Source organism: Canis aureus, chromosome 4, assembly GCF_053574225.1.
Source record: "Canis aureus isolate CA01 chromosome 4, VMU_Caureus_v.1.0, whole genome shotgun sequence".
In the NCBI taxonomy this organism is placed as follows: Eukaryota; Metazoa; Chordata; class Mammalia; order Carnivora; family Canidae; genus Canis; species Canis aureus.
The window spans coordinates 28,789,999-28,806,489 of NC_135614.1; the positions used below are offsets into that span (position 1 = coordinate 28,789,999).

The window sequence follows — 16,491 nt, forward strand, 5'->3', positions numbered from 1 at the left end:
TCCTTAGCCAGACTGCAAACTCTCTGAAGGCAGCTGCTGTAGGGAAACAGAATTCTTTATTTGTCATTATAAGTATTGTTATTAACCTTCTAACATGCATATACTTGATTAGACCTTGTTGCAGTTTCCTCTAGAGAGCCTGGCACCACGGTACAAATATCCTAAGCTTATTAGATATCAAGTTGATTGGCTGCTGACTGATGCAGGGCTCTTCTAAAGGGTAAGAGTAAATATAGCTTGGAAATACCACAATGGGTCCCTTTCTTTCCTGTAGCTTACATTGCATTGGATGGGACAGGACTGATGGTGGGAAAAGGAGAAGAGAAAAGGATGTTAACTAGTATTGAGAGATAAGTAATATTTCTATCTCAAGTCCAAAGCCAGGCAGCGGGTCACTATCAAAGGAAGGAGGCAGGCAAAAATCAAATATCTTGTCTCTGATGACATATTCACCAACCGGCTGACCTAGGGGTTTGAGCCTGGGCCTTTGCAATACCACAGGTCATACTGTGTGACATCATGCAGCGTCCTACTATGAAAACTGCAAAAACAAGACCCTTTAGTGGCAACATGACCTCATACCACAGCTCCTCGCTTCCTGCAGGCCTGGCATTAGCCTTTCATACCCTCCATAGTCACTTGCCTCCCTGCGGAAGGTGAGGAGTGGGAGGCAAAGGGAGCAGGTGGTTTTCTAGTATTGAGAGAACAATGGATGGCACATTCTCTTTCAGATCCCAAAGCTCCTTTGCCTCGATCTTACTGTCACACAAACCCAGGGGTGAGCCAGCTATGCAAAATGAAGGGGGGATGCTCAGAAGTTGCTGGCTCTTAAAAGGAACATGCTAAGGGCATCCTGGGGCAGGTCCAAGACATACCCACCATGGTGGCCCACAAAGCCATGTGACATCTTCCAGGGTTGCATCCTGAATGGTAGGTACCTGTTTTCCCCTGTGCTTCTTGGTACTTAGCACTGATCTGTTTTCTCCAGCCTCAAGTTGCTTTCAGCATCACAGGGCTCAGTACCCAATGCCTTTTTCCTATACTGATTGGGATTAGGCAGGAAAGGGGGCAGAGCAGTCAGTGGTTTGCCTGCTGTAGTAATGTGTAGACTCATCCTACCTCCCCAGAGACTGTAGAAGGAAGGATGGCAAGGAAGCTCACCCAAAGGCCCCAATCTTAACATTAGCTTGTGAAATGTGGCCTACCTATACTTCTATACTTTGGCTAAAATCAGAGAGGAACATTCCAGTGACTGAGCCCAAAGTGGGGAATGAGGGGAGTTTATTCCAGCCTGTGATGAAGAAGGATGAGCTAAGAGGCAGGCGGGTGGGCCCGGTGGGGAGGGGGAGGGGTTTCCAGTCATCAGACTTTGTATCAGAATCACCTGCCTTGCTTATAAAAAGTACAAATTTGGGAGTTCCTCCTAGACACTGAAATCTAGAGATGGAGTCTAGAAATCTCTCCATTTAGTAAACTCCCCAGGAGATTCTTAATTAGCCGGCTTTCATCCAGCAGCTACTCCAAGCTGCTCTCAATTACACAGGCCCAGCAGCAGAACCCTGGCTCTGTCACTTGTGTGCTAGGTGCCTTTGGAGGGACACCAACATCCTCTGAGTGTCAGTGGCCTTGTTTGAAAGCCAGGGACAGTGATATTAATAGAAACCATAAGATTAGGGTGAGGATGAAATGAGAAAATGTAAATCAAAATTTTAGAGAGAATACTGCATTTTGTCTAAATTAGTTACTGGTTTTGGAACAAAGCTGCATCCTCTGGTGATACACACAGTGAAGCCAAAAGGCTGGTGCAGAGAAGTCCAGGGATAGAGCTGGTGTGAGTCTCACCTAGATAGGAGAGAGCATCTCTGCACTTGAAATTTGTAAAATAAAATAAAATAAGATAAAATAAAATAAAATAAAAATTTTTAAAAAGCTTGCCTTGCGGGGGCCTTCTTTCCCTCCTGCCTCTCCTTCTGCCCCATTCTGTTCTCTGGGGAAACCACTTCAAATTTCAACCAGGCATCCTGCTCCTTTATCTTTTCATAAAATGGCTCTCCTGGGGCGCCTGGGTGGCTCAGTCAGTTAAGCATCCGAGTCTTGGTTTCAGCTCAGGTCAAGATCTCAGGGTGGTGAGACCAAGCTCTGCACTGCATGGAACTGCTTTTAAGATTTTCTCTCTCCCTCTCCTTCTGCCCCTCCCCACCCCACTTATTCTCTCTCTTTCTCTCTCTAAAATAAATAGATAAATGAAATCTTTTCTAAAAAGAAAGAAAGAAAAAAGGCTCTCCCAGCTTCTGAGAAAACTCCAGGCTCTCCAACACAGTGATCCCACCCTGCAAGGGGGCACTCTGCAAGCCCAGGGGAAGAGCAAATTTATTTCTTCTCATGCTTTAAGACGTTATTGGCTGCATATTGTTTTAATGCAGTGCATAATTACAGAAACTGCTCTGAAAATCTGTATATTTTATCTGCGCTTTATTGTACCCAGAATATTCCCCAATTCTTTTTTCTTCTACATGAACCAGCTTAAAATATATTTTGGCGTCCTTTTTGTCATCTTGAAATTGAATAGCCAATTCGTACTGTAATGAAAATACTTATGCGCCAGCCTGGTGATATACAACACTACACTCTAATTACGGCTGTGCTTTAATTAACCTGAATTGAAGAGTGTTATCATTAAACTGCTGGTAACTTTGAGTTATGGCTTTTCTTTAATTTAAAGTAGAAAACACAGATAATTAAGCCTCCAGATAATCAAATGCTTGAGGAGAGCTTCAATGTTTTGGGATGTTCCTAAATCTCATTAAACGTCCTTTCTTTATTGATTATTCCTACCTCTGCTGTATCATTGTGCTGAACGAATAATAGCACTAAGTTGAACACATTCTCACTCACATCAGAAGTTTGTTTTTTTTTTTTTTTTTTGTATTCCAGAAGCTGTGCTGAACACATATTAAATTCTCTGACAACAAGGTATGTCTGAAAGATTCTCTCCTTGCAACTGTCCTAAACATGAAAATCAATCAAGGGAAATATCTATAGCAGGCACTAGTGTCCAGCTCTTGAGCTGGCTCCAAAGGGCAGTGAAATTTTCATATCACCCAGTGAGTCAGAGTTGACCAACTCACGTGTCTACAGGGCCAGGGCCAGGATATCAGTGCAAGTCTGGCCTGGTTTGAGACATCAGAGAGGGGAGGACCTACATCAAACCCTTCCTTATAAAAACTAGCGCCAGTTAGCATCCGGTAGAAATGCAAGTCCTGTGTTGCCTCATCAGATTTTCAAGAGATGCCAGAAATCTAGCTTTTATAGTGAAATATAAAATAGTGAAATCCCACTATTTTGAAATATTGGCAACTTATTTTTAAGAAATGAAATACTGCTTAGGGCAAACACATGAGTCAAATGTAGCTCATAGGTATCCCAACGGCAGCTTCTAGGGGACTGGTTCTAACCTTCCAGGTTAACACTCTTAAGATGAACTGACTTAGTTCCCAGGAGCAGAATAAGAGAAGCAGTGGGAATGCAGGCTTCTGAGGAAGCACTTACAATAGACAAACACCAGTCAAGCCAGGAAAAATCAAAAGCCAAGGTGAGGGACGTCTTCACACACTCCCCTGCTAATGCCCCCAGTGCCATAGGACCCCTCTGGGTATTGGTGGCTTTGCAGTGAGCTCAGACCACCCCTACACTGTATAGGAGGCCTCAACTGTTTGTTTGTTTGTTTTTCATAGGATTAGCTTCTATTAAAAGTCCTGAATTCTCCTGGGCTTTCTATCGTAGGCAGGCCAAACTCCAAGGTGGAGAAAAATCCCCTGGGACAGGTTCAATGTTCCAGGACCCAATGCCTCTGAATGGTTAACTCCTTTCTGCAGCAGAAAGAGAAATAGCTCTCAAATAAAGGAGCACATGGGAGTTACAATAGGGCATCCATTTTCAGAAAATAACTCCTTCCGAATCAATTACCTATTCACTTTTCCAGTCCATTTAGCGTTTAAACTTTCGCTTAGAGACAGGGTGAGAAATTTCAGTAAACAGCCAGACCATTTTGGATTGCTTAGGGTCTGGGCCCAGAGACAGAACACACCTGCTGTGTTCACTGACAAGAGTCTCCAGGTAAACACCAAGCTCCCAGGCCCGTTGTCTGCTCTCCGTTGTGCATAGAACAGAAAGCTTATAAGACAGAGGAGCCCAAGGGCCCCCAGGACATTGTCTTTAGACTTCCCCTTCCAGAAGATAGGTTTTGTTTGTAGGCATCCAGATAACTCAAGGCAACAGCTTTTCTTCCGCAGCCCAATGGGCTCCCAGATTCCCCTATTTCCTCTCGGTCTTTATCAGTGAGACTGAGGTTATCAAATCTTTTGCTGAATAAATCAGGCTTAATGTTTCAGCATTCCCAGGGAGTCTGTGTTTTCATAGAGGACAAAGGGCCTGTGTGACTTACACCCAACACTGGGATTCTAAGTGGGAAATGTGAGGCATCATCATGATGGAAGTTTTCAGGGCCAGGACCCTTGGAACTCTTGAGGTCATACCTCCTAAATGATCACCTGTTCTACTTGCAGTGGCCATAGCAGGCTGGGGCTGCCCTTTGCTCAAACCCCTACTGCTGAGCTCACAGAAGGAGAAGCTAAGACTTCTCATTGTCATAACACGCCAGTTATCCATATCGGGGACTAAACTGCTAAGGGCTTTCTCAAAGCCTGCTTCCATACACTCGGTTCCACATTTCCTCAGCAAATCATGAACGCATTTTGAATAATGGTTTCTCTGATGTCTCTACGATCTGACTTGACTGAAAAAAATATTAAAATTCCTTTCATCAAGGAGATAGCAAGATTTATTTTCATCCTGGTAATATCAGAGACATGGGTTCCTACCACTCATCATAATTGTGTCTACACGGCAGGAGCATAATCCAGACATGCAGGAAAACTGTAGTTCATATTTTAGTGCAAATGATGGATCTAAGCATCAGGTTCTCAGAGCTGCAGGGAAAAGTAGGGCCAGCAGAAATCCCCAAGGTGGGGACCACATAATGACCCACCTTCCTGCTTTCTACACAAGACAGACCACACAGGACACCCTCGGTAATTGTTGAGTACCTCAACTGTGCTGGGCAGAGGTGAGGTGTCTTTCCTAAGGGCCACAGAAAATATCCCTGAGGGCCAAAGAGCACAAGGTTAATGATCACTTACTCACAAACAGTAGGGAAGGACAGACCCACGAAGGCACTGGAGAGATATTCTGTATACATTTCATTTGAGACTCCTTCCAAGTAGTATTTCTGCCACGTGTCTTCCTCAATCTAGGAGAGAAGAACATAGGAGGTTCAATATATGACAGTAAACTATATAAAGGAAACCAGGGTTTACCAGCTGGCCAATAAATGAATGCTGTAGTTTTTGTGATGGTGACCATCTTCAGCAACCAGGAACACAAACACGCCGTCTACATGAAGCTTGCATCACCCTAAGCTCATAGAATGTTAGTACATCCCCTCTAAAGCAGCACTCTTTTCTACCCTGTGTGGTTTCTAAGGGTGTGGAGGCGTGGGCACTCACTCAAAATCCTGGTGGGCACATAAATAGATAAAACAGACCTAGAGAGCAATTTTGCAATCATTAACAAAAATTTTTAAAGTACGTGTTCCTTTACACAACAGTTCTATTTTAACTATTCATAGCAAAGAAACAGATAAACAAATGGTACATTCTTCAATGGAATACAAACAATTGAAAATTATAGTGAAAATTCGTATCTGTTCATATAGAAATTATATAAAAAGGCACATTGCTAAATAGTGTTTATAGTCGACCCTACTGAAAAAAATACCCTATAATTATCTGAATGCTTGTAACGCCATAGAAAAATCCAGAAAACTGAGATGCCTGGGTGGCTCAGTGGTTGAGCGTCTGCCTTTGCTCAGGGCATGATCCTGGAGTCCCAGGATAGAGTCCCACATCGGGCTTCCTGCATGGAGCTCACTTCTCCCTCTGTCTATGTCTCTGCCTCTCTCTGTGTCTCTCATGAATAAATACATAAAATGTTTTTTTAAAAGAAAAATCTAGAAAACTTTACACCAGAACACTAGCCATTATTTTAGTATAAACAATTTTTCTCTATAGATTTTTGTGTTTTCTGAAGACTTTTACAATGAGTGTGTGTGTGTGTGTGTGTGTATAACAATATATAAATATCTACTTTGGGGAAAAAATATATTTTTTAACCACACCTTGAGTATCCCAAAAAGGAAAGTGTAGTTTCAGAGAAGTCTTACTCCAGATTTGGAGTAGTGTAGTCTACTCCATTAAAATGTGTAGTCTTTTTCCTAATTAATCAAGCTCAACTGGTTTTCCCAACAACCCTCTTCACACTAAGCACTTCTGGAAGGATTTTACATTGGAATTGATCTTTAAAAATTATAAAGTGAATAACAACAAGAATGCTGAGCCCCTCTGGGAGCTCAGGGATCTCAGGATTGCCAAGGCAGGCAGGCTGTGTGGTCCTTGGGAGCCTGCAGCCTCCCACGTACACCTCTGCTGGAGGCTACAAAGGGGGGCATATGAGAAGCAGCTTTCCAGCCAACAGGAAGTGCCTTTTGACAATTTCTTGTGCTGGTGTTGAATTAAAGCCCATCTTGTCTATGGCCCACTAGTCAGTTAACTAGGGGAAACACAATGCTGGAAGAGACTTGGAAACAGTGGAAAATGGACACCGACCATCTACTTGGTGATACTCTGGAATACAAAAATGGCAGGAATCATTTAGAAATAGATGGAATGCTCCCTGCTTCTATGCTATTTGTCTGCTTTGTGCAAGTCTGGATGATTAGAGTATGTGGGTTAACCTCATTAGTTTGAGCTGCTTCTAACCTACTCCCACACTTTAGACATTAGTTACACAATGCTGCTGGGTATGGGTTGTTTATCGACAAATTGGTCTTCCCCAGAGTGGGGTCTTTAAAAAAAAAGTCACTCAACCATTTCTACTGCTAAACCGTATGATTTTAAAAATTAACTGCAATGTATCTAACTAAGCATAAACTTTTTTAATTTCCCTGAAGCTTAAGATTTCAACTTTCTCTTAAAATAAAAGATATTTTTGACTTTATAAGCAAAAGTCATTAATTCTAACTAATTTAAAGAAAGCCTAATCTGCATTAGTAAATAATCTGAAATGTAAAATATTTGGGGCATTAGAGTACCATAATTTGTTTTATTGGCAAATAGGATCCTATATGAGGAAGTGTCAATTCTAAATCCTCATGATAGAGCTTTATGGGAAAATTACATTTTTGAAGTGTAGGAAGTCAGCCCATTGTTTTAGCAGAGATATCCCGTTTATATACTTTGCTGTTTATGTTGTTAATTTAATTGCACTTGATTTTTAAAAAAATGAAAATATGAACCTTTATCTCATTTATTATTGTTGGTTGTATTCCTCAGTGAATATAGTTTTAATATGGTTCTTTTAGTTATGGTCAGTATTTTCCTGCCTGTGTGTCCTAATGGAACTACTCTTTGGACCAAATTTTATTGTCGGTTAATCATTAAACATTTTTACTAAGTAGAAACACATTTTTGCAAGATAACAATACTATTCATGTTTGTTTTGAACATTTGAACAAGATATTCATTCATTCAGCAAATATTTATTGAGCATATGCAGTATCTCAGGATCGATTATAGCGGCTGATTAAATCTTACTTTAATCGGTATTTATTTTCCCATATTTTTCTCCTTGCTGGAAGAAGCACTACATATGTCTGGCTATGATATATCTGACCAGCTATATCTGACTTTTACTGATTTTTTTTCCATATTTTTTTTCCTGCAAGTTTTGTCTTTATGGCTAATCTAGAATGCCTAAGGAACTCAATGTCAAAATAACTGGAAAAATATACAGAGCTTTTCTGGAAAGTTCAATGCCTCTTCTACATCTGTATGTAGATTCTTAGGTGGCATCTACAACATTAGACATAGTAGCACCAAAGGGACGGTTGAAATACTGACTGGTTTCAATTCATTGTCGTAACCTTTTGTTTCAGTCATCAAAACCTTTTAAAGATTTTATTTGTTTGAGAGAAAGAGCATGCATACAAGTGGGGGAAGCAGCAGAGAGAGAGAGAGAGACAGAAAGAAGCAAACTCCCTGCTGAGAGCAGAGCCCCACAAGGGGCTTGATCCCAGGACCCTGAGATCATGACCTGAGCCAAAGTCAGATGCTTAACTGACTGAGCCACACAGGTCCCCCAAGATTCCCACATTTTTAACGCAGTTTCCATCCGGATAAATCAACATGCTTTTGAGGTTTCTGATAAAGGTGTTACACAAACATATACACACAAACTTAAAAGGGATTAAAATGCTAAATTTTATGTTATATGTATTTTACCACAATTTAAAAAGTTAAATCCATATCTATAATTATAAGAGCAGAAGAATCAGTAGTTATAATTAATACTAAGACCTTTTAATTCCTAAGGGCAAGAATGAAAAGTTGGGACAGACTGATGACAAGAACAGGCCAATCACATCAGGAGAAGCAGGGAATGAGCCCCAGACTGTGACAGGGACACAGCAGCACACCACAGGCTCAGAGAGCAGAGCTTCGATCTTTATCCAAGGCAAGGCCTCAAACTGTCACTTCTTACCACGGTTTACCTTTCTAAGTCTCAAACATGGTATCTTTAACTTTGAAAAAGCAAAAATTAAAGTGCATATTATTTTTTCCTTTGTCAGCAGTAATGACATGCATTTTTTTTTTTTTAAGTAGGCTCCATACCCAGTGTGGAGTCCAACATAGGGCCTGAACTCAGGACCCTGAGATCAAGACCTGAGCTGAAATCAAGAGTTGGACATTTAACCAACTGAGCCACCCAGGTGCCCCTGAAATGCATTCTTAAGAACAACAAAAAAAAAAAGGTGTAAAATATGTGGAGTTGAAAACATTTATGCTTCACACAAGAGAAAACGGTAGTGAACAAAGAGATCTAAAAACGGTAGAGCAAGTTATTGTCACTATGATTTCTTTTTTACAGAGGATAAAACTGAGGCACAGACAGGTTAAGTTGGTGCTGTTAATCACCCATCATGTCACCTCTTGCTAGAGAGGACAAGGTAAATATATAAGGAAGGAATGGTACTAGGATTTGGGCAGGGGGAGTAGGAAGGGGCAGGGAGGATTTGCTGCACAATCAGTACCTAAGGGAGAAATAGTAGAATTGAAGCTCACTAAGGACTCATATAATGTTAAACCTTGGAGCCCATGATCTTGTGTGAAGTCAATGGGAAGTAACACTAATTTTAGTGCAAGCCTCCTCTCAGAGCATGGCGGCATCTTTTCTACGCTTCAAAATGGAACCATCCCAGCCTACAACTTCATTCCTAAAATGGTACATGCTATTCTCTACATTTGTGTTGTGTAGGTATTTTTAACTGTAAGGTAATATACACACTTCCCAGCAGAAAAATGAAGGAATGGGACCAAAATGACTTAAGGAAAGGTGCCAAAATTAATTTGCCAGCCATTCAGCAATCAGTCAAAGGCAAAGCATTTCCCGAGGCAGCAATCTCTCCTTTGGCTGTCACATCAAACTCCAGCTGTTTTAGAAGAGCAAAGATGAGCAGGTGATGTGCTATGTCTCCTGATTCATCAAATGCTCACAGAATCTTCAGTGAGAAAGGAAATTGAGCCATTGGGCTAGCTTGTCTACACTTCTTGTCTGCTTATTTATGCTCTCTCTGTTATCTAATTTTTCAACCAGTCTAGTCCAACCCCCAAGTAAATAGGTTGTACATCGATTCATGGGCAGCTGGCTCTACCATCAAAGGGTACCTTCCAACTGGAAACAAGAGCCTTGGCTCCAAAGGAAGTAACACCTTCTTGATCCTAGATTCTGCATGTGTTACTAATGGTGGGTCGGTAATGACACCTTTTATTTTTTATGCTTTCTCTGATTAGAGTGAAACTGTGTTTCTCTAATGCTAACAACCCAGTGAATGTGAAAAATCAAACATCCTGGCTGGAGTATGCTCCAACTGTGGTGATTTCTGTTCCCAGAAAAGAGTCTGAATAACTGTGGTGATTATAGTCAAATAATTTTGCTAATGTCTATTCCTACCTCTGGAGTCATGTAAATAATTTGAGAGATTATCATATGCCAATCCCTATTTAATTGAAAACAAGTACACTGTGTTAATCTAAATACTGTATATTATGCACATCAAAAGTAAGGAACTAAAAGGAAATTATAAAAACTGATGACCATTATGTTAATAGCTATAATAAGAAGGGGTAAGTCACTGGGGTGTCTAGGTGGCGTAGTTAGCTGAGCATCTGATCCTTCATTTTGGCTCAGGTTGTGATTTCATAAATCATGAGATCAAGCTCTACAATATGCTCTGCACTCAGTGGAAAATCTGCTTGAATTCTCTCTATCCCTCTCCTTTCACCCTTTCCCTTGCTCTTGTGCACACTCCTTCTCTCTCTCTCAATTAAATAAATAAATCTTAAAAACAACAACAACAACAAAAAAGAAGACAAAGAGATGAGTCGTAACATCTACACTAACATTGCCTAACATTGGTGATAGGAGACTAGTGGATTAGCAGGTATTTATTGCATTACTGTTTTTATAATCTATCCAAATTCTAAGTGAATATGTTTTCTGTAAAGGATGCACAATTTTATTTTTTATTTTTTATTTTTTTTAGGATGCACAATTTTAAACCATAAAACTGCTCGAACAAGAACTAACCAGCCACATCTGAATGAACATTTGTACATATAAATTACATAATGCATTGTCACTGTCCGTTATGATGTGACAATCTAAAACAGTACAGTGACATAAACTGACCGATGTGCCTTAGATCTCATAAAAAAAAAAAAAAACATATTTATTCCTACAGAAAAAGAAAAAGAAAACACCCACAGGAAGTGTCAAGTCCTTGACTACAATAATAAACATGGGATCAGCATTTATGGTCCCTACGCTGATGAGTGTGTGAGTGGTTATTAAAATGTGTGGGGTCATTTATCCACATTCCTCAAGAGCATGCTCTGTCACTGGGGAAAATCTGATTTAATGTTGCATCTAATCATTTCTTGCTGGAAAGAACAATGTTAAGGACAATTGAGTGCTAAGGAGGCTTCATCATTGGGCTTTCTGGATTCTTTCTCTCCTCATTTCCTCTATGTTCCAATCTTAACCCACTTGCATCAGTTTTTATCAATGGGCCCACGGCTTTCTTTTGCCCTCCCTTTTTCAACATTCTTCAGTATGATGACAATTCCTAAAATCAACTCGTGGAATTAAAAGACAAAACGTTTGCACCTTGCTAGCTTGGAGGTGGCACCTCACAGGTGCCAGAACAGAGAATGCCTGGTTGCACAGCTTTTGGGGGATGGCGGTGGTGGTAACAAACTGGTGATAAAGTTGAAACCACCGGAGAGAAGCAAAGGAGATGGGGAATGAATGGTGATGTGCACCTTTTCAGAATGTATTTTCTCTCTGTGCCAAATTGCACTTCAACACTGTGCTTCTTGGACGTGGAGTCAGGTAGGTTGCCCTTCAGAGAGCAGCGTTGGATTTCAGGGACTGCATAACCATTTGGCATCCCACAATTATGGCCTATTTCAGATTGCATCCTCCTGAATGTGAGAACCGGACGAAAAGGATTTCAGACTCGTCCAAAGGCTTCAGGACAATGTCAATTAAAACAAATTATTTGGGGTTTGATGGAATGCCAGATAAATGGTTGCTTCAGCACTGAATGAATAAATAAACAACTCCAAAGATTAATTTTGGGTGGACTTGAGCCAAATCTCTTAGTCCCAGACTAGTGAGCTGCAGACTATCAAAAGAGATTTCTTCCATCAGGCATTATGAGAAAAAAAAAATAGCCTACATGAAATACTCTGAGAGAGATTAACAGACCATACCACATGCAAAAGTGTAAGAATATATGGCATTTCCCCTACTGTGTTACCCCCCCAGCCCAGATTATTCTGAAGACACAGAGAGTGCCAGAGGGACTGAGGCTAAAGGAAAGGCTAGTGCAAAGAGTGACATGAGAACTTTTTAAAAGCATTATTATTGGGGCACCTGGGTGGCTCAGTGGTTGAGCATCTGCCTTGGACTCAGGTCCTGATCCCAGGGTCCTGGGATCGAGTCTCATATCAGGTTCCTTGCAGGGAGCCTGCTTCTCCCTCTGCCTCTCTCTGTGTCTTTCATGAATAAATAAATAAAATCTTTTTAAAGAAGAAAAGCATTCTTATTTAGAGAAGTGATTTAAGAAAGTATTGCTTATGTGGCTATAAATTGGTATTTTTTTTCAATATATAGAAGACTTCTCAACTCTCTCCATATTTTTCTCTCTAGTATAGAAAAGGTGTTTATGCTTAAGAGATGTCAGACCCTGTTACAGGCTGGCCTTTTCACTCTCTGTCCAAATAGGACTTTGGTTTTGCAATCTTGCTAAGGGTTAAGAACATCTTCATTTGTGCTTCAAATAATAAGGTTCTTAAAATATCACTAAGAGAACTCTAATCTGAGTGGAGCAAGCAGGAAGTAAATGTTCTCAAGCAGACGCCTGCTGAGCAATCCTCAGGAGGATGATTCAGCCCCCAACATGCAGGATTATCCAGGATGGAGTTTCTCAATCCACTTGAGGTAGGAGAACGGGTTTTGCTTTTATTTCTAATATCCACTGTTTTGCAGACTCAAACTTCTGCAAAATCTAACAAAAATGAATTCTAAAAAAAAGAAAGAAAGAAAGAAAGAAAGATAAGAAAAGAAAAAAAAAGAAAAAGAAAAAGAAAAAGAAAGAGAAAAAGAAAAAGAAAAAGAAAAAGGGGATCCCTGGGTGGCGCAGCCGTTTGGCGCCTGCCTTTGGCCCAGGGCAAGATCCTGGAGACCCAGGATCGAATCCCACATCGGGCTCCCGGTGCATGGAGCCTGCTTCTCCCTCTGCCTGTGTCTCTGCCTCTCTCTCTCTCTCTCTGTGTGACTATCATAAAAAAAATAATAATAATAAATAAATAAATAAATAAATAAAGTAAAAGATTTTTAAAAAAAGAAAAAAGAAAAAGAAAAAGAAAAGAAAAAAAAGACAAGACCTACAAAGTACAGGTCCAAAATATTTCTCATTAGATTCAACCAATATAAAAATTTTTTTTCAACCAATATAAAAATTTTTTTTCAACCAATATAAAATTAATCTATCAAACTGCTCTAAAAGTTCCTAAGAACTTACTCTCATTTTCTGTACTTCCTTCCTCACAGCAAAGTAGAAGTATTCTCAACCAAGATTTCCCATACTAAGCTCATCAGAACTAACAGGTGTTATGTCTCGAATATACAGAGTAGAGAGAGGGTCCCCATGAAAATGTAGGTTGAGAGCAGAAAATTCTATCTGAACCTCTAGTGCCTGAAACAGTACATGGTACAAAGCAGTAGCTCAATAATATTTGAATGGATGAAATAAATTTGAGATTTAACAAAGCCAAACTGGGCATATTCTTTTTTAGTACGATGGCTAGAATCTTAACATGTTCATAGGAGTTGTAAATCTCCAGGGGTGAAACACAGTATTTGGTCACACAACCCTTTATTTTAAGGAGCAGCTCATGGAGTTAGGCAATGCTAATTTTAAAACTTTCTCTCTGGGATCCCTGGGTGGTGCAGCGGTTTGGCGCCTGCCTTTGGCCCAGGGCGCGATCCTGGAGACCCGGGATCGAATCCCACATCAGGCTCCCGGTGCATGGAGCCTGCTTCTCCCTCTGCCTATGTCTCTGTGCCTCTCTCTCTCTCTCTCTGTGACTATCATAAATAAATAAAAATTTAAAAAATAAAAAAATAAAAAAAAATAAAACTTTCTCTCTTTCTGATTTCCCGTGATCCTTCTGTCACAAATATATATTATAGCTCCAAAATATCTATTTTTCAGTGGTCAAATCTAATTCTTTTAATAAAGGTCACATCAGATGCCCCCTCACTGATGAGGCTTTTCCTCATTTCCCCAGCTTGATGTGCTCCTCCACACCTTACTGGAAATACTAATCAAGTCCACCTCTAGGGGAGCTGGGAGGGCTGAGGTGATCAATATAGAATGATTAGAACACTACCTGGCTGGGGCACCTGGGTGGCTCAGTGGTTGAGCTGCTGCCTTCGGCTCAGGGCGTGATCCCGGGGTCCTGCAATTGAGTCCCACATTTAGCTCCGAAGGGAGTCTACTTCTCCCTTTGCTTGTGTGTCTCTCATGAATAAATAAATAAATAAAATCTTAAAAAAAAAAAAAAAAAAAAAAAAAAAACACGACCTGGCCCATAGTAAGCACACAGCTCATGTTAACCATCATTAGCTACCATAATGGTATTGGAGTCTTCTGACATCTGATGAGAGCTACAGCAAAGTGGAATTGGGAACATGAGCCCCTCCCTTACACATTCAACTCTTTATCTTCCAGAAAAAGCAACACAGGTGCCTATATAAGAAGTGCTTAATTAATATTTGTTGAACTGAACTAAGTAAGACAAAACTGGAGAAAGAGACACAAAGAAACAAGCCATTTTCCCTGGGCACCTAATCCCAAGTAAGCACTGATCACTTCACAGCCTTTAGTGTTGCATCATGAAATGAACCAAATCCTGCCTCCAAATGCTGAAAAATTCTGTATTCTCGGGTTTTAATAAGGAGAAGGAAGAACTAGATCATTTTTAAACTTCCCAGAAAACTTCTTACTAGGAGCAATATTTTCCTGGAAAATGTTGTCATCGCGGAACATCTTGGGCTACTTAACAAGTGGCTTATGATTTTCTAAATTCTAAATCCAGTAACTTGGAGGCCTGAATTTAGAAGAAGAGATTCTCAAGAGGTGGTGTACTTCCACCAGTCTAACTCAAGTCTTTCCTCCTACTAGCTAAGCAATCCATTGCCATCCTAAGAAAAGTAGCTTCCCTTTCAACCTTGCCTAATGACTATGCTGTCTTCCCCATGGGACTTAGCCTTCTGTCTTCTCCTTGCCTTCATTTTTTTTCTTTTTTCTTTTTTTTTTTTTGGCTTCCAGTGTAGAGTCAAACAACAATTCAAAAGGACATGGACCAAGCCCCACAAAGGCTACATTTGGCAGTTCCATTTCTCCCCAATTCTAGATCTGAGGCAAAAACAACTGGGTTGGTTGGTTATTTATTTGTTTGTTTATTTCTGGATGAATAGGAAGAGAGTAGAAAAGCATTCAATTCAACACAGGAACTATGAGTTTGCTTTTGAAGAGACAAACCCCTAGAGCATCACCTATGCCTTTGCAGGATCCTCGGTATTTTAGGTAGTTTGGTGTGAATCTCACTACATTCATTGCTGCTATCACTCGAGAAAATTTCTTGCCAGTGGACACTTTGGAGGCATACTTAAGAAAAGTCTTCTGAGGCTCTGAGTCCAGTGCTTCCCAAACTGTGAGGTGCATGTAAATCATGCAAGGGTCTGGGTCAGATGTGGTTTCGGATGCCCTAGTCCTGGTAGGGGGCTAAGATTCTGTATTTCTAACAGGTTCCCAGACAATAATGATGCTGCCCAAACATGGACCACACTTTGAGTAGTAAAGAGCTATTCCCAAAGACAGTAAAGAACAGAAAACAAGTATTCTCCATTGTGCTTTTGAGGACCAGAGATTAAGGAGAATCAATCACAGTCCAAAGGATTTAAAGTAGGGATGAAAAAGAATGCTTTCCACAAGTATCCTAAATACTGGAGCCAGTTACAGAGAAAGCTAAAACATAACTAAGCACTGAGTATCCAAGTATTTGGGTTGTTGTGGCAATTAGTCTAAACACTATTTCAGGGGTCCAGATTTATCTACTTAGTCTCTCTCCAATGGTTCAGTGACCCCAACAATAGTTTAGTCTCCATTTCAATGTGGGCTGTATAAAGACAGAACAATGAGATGACTATATTAAGTCAATTAAAAATAAAGTTTCAAAAAATGCCCTGATTTGTATCCCTAATTCCTATTCAATGTCTGCATTTTAGGACACGGTGTTGAGTATGAGGACAAATACGCTTGCCAACTCAGTCCCGTTTTAGTGACAGCAGATTCTGGATACTTATGTCTCCTATCTCTGTACAATACGGCCTAATAAAGTTGAGCCAAAGAGACTAGATTTCATTTCAGAGCAAAGGGTTCGGCCATAAACTTTTGCTTTCTGGCTGAACAGAGCCATTCCAGCCACAAGCATAAATTCTGCTAGTTTTAGGTATCAGGGTGATTGGGAAGCCAAATGGGTTATTTGTGAGCCAGGTACCCAAGGCAGAGGCACCCGCTTTATTGTGTATTCATTGTTATCTGGAAAAGAGTGCCAGCTACAGAATATTTTCACAGGAAGTTAGAAATGACTTCGGAAATTCCCTTCTGAGGCTTCCTAGAGTGGATTTTAGGCCTCATCAAAAAGACATTTGGTTCAGAGCTTGAAAGTGGGCAGCCTATAAATT

General features: G+C 40.4%; 1 protein-coding gene across 25 annotated transcripts in view; it reads right to left on the reverse strand.

Annotated features, from left to right (window-relative positions):
- Nucleotides 1–16,491, reverse strand: part of KCNMA1 (potassium calcium-activated channel subfamily M alpha 1) — a 717,266-nt gene that overhangs the window by 158,195 nt on the left and 542,580 nt on the right. For all 25 annotated transcript variants that reach the window (XR_013377873.1, XM_077895128.1, XM_077895127.1 and 22 more), the window contains one exon: nucleotides 5,199–5,308. Coding sequence is in view for 24 of the 25 variants with exons in the window: in XM_077895128.1 (XP_077751254.1) it covers nucleotides 5,199–5,308 (110 nt within the window). In the remaining variant the exon portion in view is untranslated. The remainder of the gene's footprint in view (nucleotides 1–5,198; nucleotides 5,309–16,491) is intronic.